This window comes from Clinocottus analis, unplaced genomic scaffold, assembly GCF_023055335.1.
Source record: "Clinocottus analis isolate CAN_PGR_092001 unplaced genomic scaffold, fCliAna1.0.p SCAF_27, whole genome shotgun sequence".
In the NCBI taxonomy this organism is placed as follows: Eukaryota; Metazoa; Chordata; class Actinopteri; order Perciformes; family Cottidae; genus Clinocottus; species Clinocottus analis.
In genome coordinates this window covers 2,838,631-2,849,900 of record NW_027176009.1, presented here as the reverse complement: position 1 = coordinate 2,849,900, position 11,270 = coordinate 2,838,631, and the positions used below count along the sequence as shown (strand labels likewise).

The 11,270-nt window shown below is 40.2% G+C and overlaps 1 protein-coding gene across 1 annotated transcript in view; it reads left to right on the top strand.

Moving 5' to 3' along the window:
* Window positions 1–2,214: 2,214 nt before the first annotated feature.
* rbm20 (RNA binding motif protein 20) overlaps window positions 2,215–11,270 on the top strand; it is a 41,655-nt gene continuing 32,599 nt past the window's right edge. Inside the window, exon 1 of the mRNA XM_068592650.1 lies at window positions 2,215–2,732. Within this exon, the coding sequence (XP_068448751.1) occupies window positions 2,611–2,732 (122 nt within the window). The 5' untranslated portion in view covers window positions 2,215–2,610. The remainder of the gene's footprint in view (window positions 2,733–11,270) is intronic.

The window sequence follows — 11,270 nt, the reverse complement described above, 5'->3', positions numbered from 1 at the left end:
TTAACACACATTTACGGACAAATAGAAATGTGCTGATGAACAAAGTACAAGAGTAGTAAAGGACAACCACTTGTTGCACCTGCAACTTCAGTTCACTCCTGAAGCTGAGAGTTGTGTGTTGGACCTGTCGTGGTGAGAAGCTGTGACACGGATTACCACACTTTGTCATTGGTCGATTCTTCGGGAGGCCTCTCGCTGCCGCTCTCAATCATCAGATATGACTTTTCATCACTCGGCTTTTCGACCACAGCTGGTCACATTGAATATGACGGATCACTTCTAAGCATGTTCTCAGTTCACACAAATGTGCTAATGTTAGCTGGTGAGGTGCGTTATGGGAAACGTGGTTTGATAGCACACTTTCAGTGGAGCGAGAAGGCTTTACTGATATTCAGATTGACTACAAAGACCGCAATGGTTAGAGCTAGCTGGTATTTTTTTTTTTTATCATAGACGGCACACACACACACACACACACACACACACACACACACACACACACACACACAGACTCACTCTGACGCATGAGTGTGAAGTTCTTTCACACGGGTGTCACTGTGATTTTTAAAAAGTTTTTTTTAAGGTTGGATTAGCAAAGTTATATCTTATCTGTATGGAGGTGTTTATTTTCAAAAATGATTCATTCCCTCGATTGCTGCAGCAACACAGTAGCAGCATATTTATTTAATTTCAAAGAGGGTGGTGAGGTCCGAGAAAAGAGCCGTGAAACCGTGTGTACAAGAAACATCCTTTCAGAGCCTTTGTGGAGGTAACTATCGTTTCGTGGATGCAGAGTTTGATGGTTTTGAAAGACTGCAGACTCACTGGTCTAACAGATTAATTTTAATTCCCTACCGTTACCGCCGCGCTCGACGTCGAGTAATTCAAACTTGCACCATTATAGAAACCACTTCATGCTACAGTGGTATCTGCTTTCTGACAGAGCCAAAAATAAGTGTGTCTGTGTGTGTGTGTGTGTGTGTGTGTGTGTGTGTGTGTGTGTGTGTGTGTGTGTGTGTGTGTGTGTGTGTGTAGGGGAGGATTGTTTTGTCGAGTTGTCACGTGAATCCATGCACGTGCTTCTAAACACACAATGCGTAGCGAGAGTTTTCTGGTGGTTGCCAGCAAGAAATCTGTCAGATATGTCAGTTTGGATTTTAGTTTGTCATTGTTGAACCAGACGATGTGAAGTTAAAAAGAAAAAGCATCCACTCTTGGTTGCTGAGGGAATTTACCATGATGTCGGCCGAGATTTATGATGATAAACAACGTCCCTCCGTAGACAGTAACACAACCATTTGTTAGGTTCAGTCAATGCCGCGGGAACTTTCAAAAACAAAATGTTCCTCTCTCTTTCCCTTTTCATTTAAAAAGTAGATTAATAAAGACCAAGGATACATCCACATGACAACAAAAGAGAACGCTTGAGTTATGAAAACTCCAGTGTTAATAGAACATTACGTAAAAATCCATTCATGTTCACATTTTGTGAACAGCTGGATTTACATTATATATATCTATATATATAAACAATCATTTTTAAGCAAATATAAATGTTTTAAATGATATCTGTCTACTTGGGGACAGAGTTCCAGTTTCTAGAGATAACAACTCACTCTCGGGCTGGTCCTTTGTGCCCAGTCATAACATGACTCCCCTTGCCAAATGACAATTTCCAATCAACCCAAATTAAATACATATTTAAAATCCATCTGGCCACACCGAGATATACCCTGTCTCTTCCTTTTGAGGTGCGCTGTACAAGAACTGCCGCCGTGCTCTCACTCAGTACTATTCTTCCCCAATGGTAATTTATTACCCGACACGACACGCCCCAACTGTTTGGCTCACAGATGTGAAACCTCAGACGGCCAGACCATGACAAAATGTGAATAATCTGACACGGTGTTCCAGAGCCCTCCGATGATTCAGCAGCTAAATTGATCCCGACACCTACTGAGTGACTGATTGCATTCCCAGAACCCCAGTGCATCCCTTCACCGGCCAGACTATGTGAGGCTGCGTGTGTCAGTGGCTGTGTGTTTGTGTGGGACTGTGGAGGTGATAATCAGTTGTGGCAGGAGGGACTTTCTTGTCCCCGTTGTTGTGCCGCGTGAAGCCGTCCCAGACCGGGACTCCCAGTTGGTCTCTTTATACTCACCCCCCCCCCCACCCCTCTTGTGTCGTCCCCTGAGCCCACCTCTTCTGTTATTCCCCCATTAAACTGCACTCAGTCAACCTCCTGTTTCCCTTTGAGGAGGCTCTGATCGGTTTCCCCCATCTTTTAACACTTGAAGGAAGAGGGGAATGGAAGGAACGGCTTGGAAGTGTACATTGAGTGGTTTATAGGGAAAGAGAGAGCTGGAGAGAAGAGGCTGGAGGGAGCTTTGCTGCCTTTGCTGTTGTCGATCAGGAGTCCTGCTTCTCCTTTCCCGCCGGCCTCTCTGTCGTCTGTCCACGCAGTAAAGGGGAGAGAGAATCAGAGCGCGCTACAGAGGGTTGACTCATCAGGATTGCGGTCCCGAGGCCGTGGTAGTTATTTTCGAGGGGGGTGCTTGGGGAAGTTAGGGGTGTTAAGGCTGCAGGTGGTGCTAGGGAGTTTGTTTGGCCATGCAGCAAGCGTGGGACCGGACAAGTAGCACTGAGGGTGTCAAGAGAGGCCAAACAAAAATGCTGGGAAAAGGACAAAGTGGCGGATACTGCCCCGAGACAACAAGTGAACTCCTGCAGAGGTAAGGAAAAAAGTGTTGTCTGCCACACAACATCTGAAGGTGTTCATTATACAGGAAAGGCTCATGTCTGGTGCTCAAGTGGCTGTATGAAAAATGTATTTCTTCCACTGGGATTTGGAGTGATGACATTCATAATTTCACTGTAACTTCAAAAAGTAGCTGTGGTGATGGGAAGTATTTCTGGAAGATGAATTGTACTGAAATGTCCGTCCGCAAATGTCTCGCCATGCGTCTGGTCTGAATTATACGGCAATAAAGCGAGTATCTGCAATAAGTCTCAAAACTAAGTATTTGGATATTTCCTATGAACATAAAGATATTTGTGTAGAAGTAAAGACTGAGTATTTTACCATTGCAAGATATAAAGATATAATTCTTTCCAACTATCATTTATTTCCCGTCTTAAGTAGTTAAAATGTCTGAGTTGTTTTTGTGCAAACTCATTAAATGTTGGCTTTAAATTCTTACATGTTTAACTTTATTAGCCACTGAAACAAATCATATTAATTTAAATGAATTAAATCCAATTGTATAAAATCAAATATAAATATAAAATATAATTACTGTGACTTTTTATTTAAAACCACAAACATGTTACACACATACATTTATTTGAACTTTTCTCACATGAGGATTAAAAAGGTTTGATTTATGTGTCATATTATTAACTGAATTATTTGTTACTATGTCATTAATCTTAAAATTGGTATCTTTAGTTGCAGAGGAAAACATTATATGTTCTCAAAATATGAATGTACATAATTGAATATCTATAGCTCAGTTAACCTTTTTTAATTACTGTTAAATAGAAATGATTGAATAAAATATGTTTTATTTTCACCCACTAAACATACTAAACCTTTTCCACCGGATGTGACTACTTTTCTTTCACATGTGTTAATGTGGAATTGGGAAATTTCAACGTAAAAAATGCATCTGGTGAAGTCATTAAAGTCCGGCCTTACATCGGGAGAACATGTCAAAGCTTAACTTTGAGTCTGTTTGCTCCGCTGCATAGCTGCATCTCAGCACTGGGTGAAGTTACAACACAGTTTACATCTCACAACTCAACTGCAATGCAACAAAAATGTGCTTTGCAGCATTGTGTGTTAAGGGAGGACTGAATGGTTCTTTCCCGTCTTCATACATTCGGATTGTTACCTACAGCAAACAGTAACGGGGACGAGCATGTTATTTATCTGAAAGATTGAATATCAGATTTCAGACGGTTTGGGACGACACTGTCTGAAATGTGATGTTCAATCAGCTTTAATGTGTTGTATTTTTGCTTCTTAATCTGTAATTTGACTTTGAACTGTCATAGACCCAGGAGTGATGAAGAAGAGGAGCAAACACTGAGTGTGTATAGTCTGTGTGTGTGTGTTTTTGTGGCAACATTTAATTAGATTACTTGTTAGGGACAAAGTAAAAGGGTTCAGCGGTCCGTACATGGATTTTCAGTCTGCTGCTTTTTTTAGATTATAAGCTAATTAAGGATGTACTGCCACACCGGAGATCCAGCAGAGTTTTTAAAAGTTTTACGTTAGCCAATCACATTCCTTCTGTGAAAGATTTCTGGTTGAAGGTCTTTAAATACGCTGCTCACAGCTGCGTACAATATGTTCCATGTTTATGCTAATGTCATTTAAGATCGAAATAGGCCAAAAAATAATAGAGAGCACAGATTTTAATTACCCTCCTGTAAAAAATATACCGGGCCAACACATGTTTTTTTTTTCTACCTCTATCTAATCAAGTCAAGTTTATTTATACATCCCAATATGTTAAGGCCCATGCAACAGTAATACAGAGTAAACAGTAAATATGAAATTAGGTTTGTATTTTGAGAGACAAACACTGGTCTAGAGTACTCAGAGCATGAGTCACCACCTTGTCAACAATAAGTGCTGTTGATAGAACAAGTCAATTCCAAAATAACTAACAAAAAACAACAAAACAAAATGAACATAAAAGTGTAAATATAATAGAAATACAGTCAAAGTGTATCAAAGTCAAATTGAGAAATAATAAAAGCAACATATTAAGTCTGATCCTCAATGCCCAGAGGGAGCAGTTGCATCAAACTTAACAGTCCAATGGCAGTCCGCTTTATTTCTTCCTTTCTTTCACCCTCGTTCTTACAGTCTTCTTTCCTCGCCTTCATAGTGATTAACAAAGGCCGTGTTGTTTGTTCCGTTTGAGTCAGAGTTTTGATGTAATTGGTTTCCGTCTCAGCACCTGTCAGGGTCTTTGCGGTGATAATGTTACAGGATAAAATCTTGGTCTTAGTACTTTGGTTCTGCTTTTTTTCAGCTGCAGTCATTTCTGTACGTATAGAATTTACATACAATTAATATAATAATACGTTAAAATCCATTGCACAAAGCAGACAATGAGAAAAAAGCGAATGAATATGCAGATAACATGAAGCGGGGTACGAGGCGCTGCTCCGATAGTCAGAACATCTTGAACTCATTTTGATTTAAAAAGACAATCTATACTCATTCGTGCACATTGCTCATTGCTTTAGCATATCCTGATACTCGTGGCTGATTTTCTATGACTGAGAACATGAACCAAGTCATTTGGATGAAACTGGACAAACATACAATGAAGCTCTGTTTAGTAGAGCCGGACAAGCAAGGTCTTGAAACTAGTCAGAGACAGATGACATGATGAATAATGATGGGACTGAAAGACTCGCTGAGAATTGTAGTTTTTCTTCTGGTTTGCGGATGAATCCTCTGATGGATCGCACTTCAACAGATTTCTAGTCAAAGAGATTAGTTCATTATAGTTGACACATATTGTCACACTTATTTCATATGAGCTTTCCTCTTTTTCCTTTTTCACTTTCCTCATCTTACCGCTCTTTCCCACCTGCCGGCTCTATATCACTCTGGCAGCATGTTACAGAAGGGGAAAGTTGTCTGAGCAAATTTGACCCAGTCCCTGCAGAGCTTCATCAGCACACGGATGTCTGAAAATGCCACAGGAAAGGTAAATCCTTCCGAGTTGTGCTTTTTTGTCATTTATTCAGCTGCATTGAGGTTTCACGCTTCGTGTTTGTGGGGTTGAGGTTTCTTTTTCTTGAGCCGCGGAGCCGCATTTAATGAAATAACCTTTAGGCACCAAATGTTGTTATATTACCGGCCTGACACTTGTGATTGTAAAGAGAACCTTTTGCTGTATAGCACTTTAAAATAAATTCTTTAGATGTTGTCATGCCTTTTTGATTTAATGCGAATTGTAAAAAAGGCTAATTATTTAATTTAACTATTTAATTTATATCACTTATGCCAAGTATAACAGCCTTAGAACAGTATTGTATAGTATTGTAACAGTATACAGTATTGGTAGTATAACAAAAATAACTTTTCTTTTCATAATTATTCACCTCACCCCATGGATATATTTTATTTAACCATGCTGACTAAAACACATATTGTTTTTGGAAACAGTTCATGGGAACACGCTATTCCTTGTATGCAATTCTTCTCTACATTGTGAAGCTCATAATATGTGTCAGTTGAATCGTATTCCTTTTAAGTTTCTTATCATGAAATAGGATTTCCTTCTGCTTATAGAGCAGGCGTGTGTGTGTTTTTGTCTGTGTTTGGTTTAGATCTATCTCTCAGCCCATCGATCTCAGTCTGTCTCACTATTTCAAAAATATTTTGACACATATCCATCACTAATTTAACCTGACTGGAGAAGTGAGAGTTCGAGCCCTTCGAAGGTCATTAACAAGAGCTAATCTGGTAGGGCTTTCCCGCGCCTCATATGGCTCTGCCCAAATGCTTGTCTGGACTTAGATGTGTCCCTTGATGAGGGAGCGGGCTTTACAGCCCTGTGACTTTGTGGCTCTCCTTTGAAATCTGTGGAAATAGTTTGAACAAGCAAAAGAAATGCAGTCACTATTTCATTTAGCTGTCTTGAGAGAAGGACGCACCTCAACAGTGGTTCGTCGTTTAGGCTCGGTGATGTGTGAAAGCAATGTATTAATTTGTCTATTTCTTCCGACAAAATGGTTTTGAAATTAGCATAAAATCCTCCCAGAGACGAGATGGTAACTCCTCATCAGCAACAAGTCTTTTCAGTGCAGATACAGGAGGCATATGTTAGTTATACCCCGCTCTCACTTGGAGGTGAGAAGACTTTTTTTTTCTCCTTTTGCTCTTACAGGATTAATATTTATTGTGTCGCCGCCTTCCTACCATTCCCCCCCCCCAATCCCCCCGCACCTCCGCCCCCAACACCACCACCACCACCACCACCTTAAGCATGTGTTCATTGCTGTGTTGACACGAGGCAGCAACTGTGGCTAATCTTGATGTTAAATGGCTGACAGTTGCATGGCACCAGGCTGGGGCCTCAGAGGCCTCATCGTAACCAGGGCCATGTTGGCATCTTCTGTCATGGCGTCCTGTAATCACATCAGTAAATCAACACAAGGTTTTTTCCGTAAAAAAAACAAACACCCATGATATCAGCCTGAATCACAAGAAGAAGACTGCACCATCACCTCCGACCTGAACAGAGTGAACGGATTTTATTTGTTCAAATGAAGGTTCATTCACCGTCTGTGTACGATTCAAAGTGACAGAACAGAAACTTCAAATGAAGCTCTTCAACATGCTTTGAGGCGTACATTTATTGCACTTTTCATTTTGTATTGTTCCGTGAACATGATTCCAAACTATTAAATGCATAGACTTAATATTTGTCCACACTGAATTATCAGATTTTTAAACACCATTATACGCAGGATGTGTGGAGACAGCCCTCCAATGGTGAGAGAAATGATCAGAGAAGGTTGATATTTAAATAGATATCTTGGCTGATGTAGCTTTAGAGGTGCTGTCACTGGGTGACGCGTAGATTGCAGTGTTTCCCACAGGATTTCTAAAGGCCTGCTTCCCAGAATATCTTATTATTAAATTCATCAATCTTGTGCACTTCGAGAGAAAAAAAGGGACTAGCGTAGAACTAGAGATGTGCTATTGTTGGAGCCGTGGTGGGACGTAACTAATTACATTTGCTCAAGTACTGAAGTGCAATTTTGAGGTAAATGTACTTTACTTAAGTATTTCCATTTTACATAACTTCAAGCTTCTGCTCCCCAATATCTCAGAGGGAAATTAGTACTTTTAAAACTGCATTTATTTGTCAATATTAGTTACTAATTAGACAACTTTGGAGATATATATTCTTAATAAAAATATAAATCAACTAATAAGCTACGATGTATTATTAGGTAGCCTAATTATTTCTTATACAAAGTAGTGGAAATTAGCTCAACATTTACCAACACATTAATTCATCCATAATTCAAATCCAATAATAATATTTGGTTTTCTTTTTGCTGTTATAACATAAATTGTACAACCTCATGATATGAGATTTCATCCTTTAACATCACGAAACACCCACCAGCACGGTAGATTTGTGTCTTTGGTTCTCACCCTGCAGCACCTGGTATTATGATGTCCTCGTGGAGAAGGGTTTACAGGCGTTGAGTTGGTAGACTTAACAGGGCTAACTCTTTGGAACAATGGGAGTGGACAGAGTTAAAGAGGCTTAAATGTCTTCATACACTGTATCAACATTAAAAGATAGCAATGAGGAAAGACTGTTGTCAAATATTTCCATCTGGATATATTTACCAACGAGATTTGCGCTTACCTTGAACAGGATTGAGAGGGATGAACCAGTTAATCCAGAATTAGCAGGTTTATAAAGAGAGACAGTTACCGTATTTAGATTGTTACTATTGTGTTCGTACGGGGCGCCAAAAGCAAAAACTTTCTATATCTTGTCATCGTAACTTTTACTTTATTGCACTGAAATCATTTGTCAGTGCAGGTGTGTCGTTTGTCACATGATGAATGAACTGTAAACACGTGCTCTTTTACTTATTAGGAAGCAGGAATTGACCTCAGCTCAAACTACTGAGCACAATCAACCAAGTCCTGAGGGACCAGCGCTTCCTCACCTTCCCAGTCCTTAATGCTTAAATATACGAGCTGGCACAGTTTAAAGGTCTCGGTGTAAGCACATCTAAATTTAAAGGGTTGTTCATATGAAACGAATGAAGTGCACTCCCACATTAGGAAATATTAAGTGCAGGCTGCAAGACTCCTGTGCTTTTTTTGTGTTTTGCATAGTTATATAGGTTTGGTGTGTGAATGTTTTTCAATGTGCGTGTAATTGCATGAGAACAAGATTCAATACATTTCACACTTCCAAAATGACACAATGACGGCACAGATGAGAGGAACAAAACCTCGTCGTTCCAGAAAATCATTTTTAACTGGCTGACGTGCGGGGAGATGAAAGTGAAAATCACATCACTTCGATTCTTTTGGGACGTCAGATGATCCCATATTGTTGTTCATTAATCATTGCACCGCCTTGGACTCTAAAACGAGGGTCAGAAGCAAAAGATCTTAGAAATGGCACACATCCCAACCATATGGCGTGGAGGCGTATATCATCACGCCGCATCCACAACGTCACGCATTGTTTGAATAACGGAAGCCAGAAGTCGTTCATTCCAATACAGGGAGTATGAAGTAACGGCCGACTGCTGCCGTGCAAAATTGATTAACTCTTTGTTTCACAATGGAATTTCATAATGTCTCATACAATATACTATATATATATTCCATTTTTGTTCAACCCATGAGCAAAGCCACATAAACTGGTTTGGGTATTCTATCTGTCAAAGGTACGTGGTTACAACAAGGTCTTGACTTTATTTCCTTTTTTAGATCAGAAGTCAGAATGTCACTCTCTATATTCTTGACATATTCAAGATTCAAAGTATTTTTAATGTCATGTGCATATATTACAAAGTTACTTGTGCAATCAGAAGCTTATTTTGCTGTCCTCCTCCAAACCAAATTACAATCAAATGTAAAAAAATAATTAAAAAAAATAAAGCACAAAATATAGCAGAGGTATTGCGCAAGAATAAGGCACAAGAATGTGATGACAGGATTGCACAAACAGTGTCTGAAGTGGATAAAGTGCAATATGAACAGTTACAAATGTACAGTGTGGTTATGACATGAAGTCACAGCAGCAGCCGGTCAGCCGGTCAGTTCAGTGATGTATCTTTTCCTGAATGAATATATTCATATTGTTATGTACCTGAAATCCAAGCTACGTCCAAGATATGTACATGAAGTCTTCCGATTGATGTGGTTTATATCATTCTTCAGCAGGAAGCTCTTTGTCTTGCTTCTTTAATTTCATGTTTATGTGGAAGGGGGATCATTTTTTGTTTGAATATGTAAATCTTGTATCGTTACCCCCAAGCTGGAAAGATCTGCTAGTGAAAAGACACAGTTGGTCGACTATGGAGAAGAAGAAACATTTCCCCTCTGCGTTTTACACCATTCTGTTGATCAGGCTCTGTAGGAGGTAGTGCAGGTAGACCGTGGTACGTGGGCTCTTTGCTTGAATTCAGAATGATTAATTCCCATGTTTGGGTCTATGAGTCATCATAAATGAGTCAGACACTCTTTTAGCACCTGTCAATACTGCCACTGCTGCACTATTTTCGTCTGACAAGGCTAACATAAGTAGGAGGCCTCTGCTACTTGTTGTCAATCAGATGTTTTTTGGCATTTGTTCGAGAGATAGTAAAGGGAGGTAAGCGAGAGGATTAAATGCTGCTGCTACTTTGCGCGGCACATACAGAGTCACTTGTTTGACACTTCAGACTCTGTAAAAAGTCCATACTGACATTTGTATCACTTTCCATGAAGGAGCTGCTTCACAGCTCAGCTGTCTAAGCAAAGTGACCAAAATGCACTTTTTTTAAATTGTGGTCATACACCAAAGACAAAGGTGCCCTTGCTGAGTTGAAGGAACAGTGTTAAAGAATACAGTGATGAACACAAGAGCAGCCCACTATTTGAGCCTGGAGTCTCGCAATGCAGCGCTAGTCGTTTGTCCAAGCAGAGAGGAGTTTTTCTGCACACACATGTGCTCAACAGCTGGCGGACTTGTCGGTACAGTCAGTGTGGTCACAAATTTAGTCCACACGAGGCATGTGGGCATGTGTAAATGACAAAATGTCACACCTTCTGACCCCACGGACTCTCGTTTCTGCATGTAGGTGAAGGTGTAATGTATGCTCGAGGGGGAAAAAAACACATTTATAAATCAAAATCATTTGCTGCAGAGTGACCAAATAAACTAGAATTGTTATGTTTTATTAACGTCCTCATTCTTTATTATCTTGTTCTATTGAAATAATGTGATGTTAGAAGCTTTTGAAGAGGATATTGAAAGCAGGGGTAAGAGAGGGGTTTCTAAGTGACACATTAACCCGCCCCCTGTTTTAACGCAGCCGCTGTGCTCTGTTAGGCTGCCACCGACAGCTGAGGCCAGGGGAGATTGTAGCACGTGTCCTCACCCCAAAGGCATTTTGCTTTTGTCCACACGGTGACAGGGCCAGAACACAGGACATCAAATTTACAGTTCCGCTATCGCACACAGGTGCAGCACGCACACACACGCACGCAC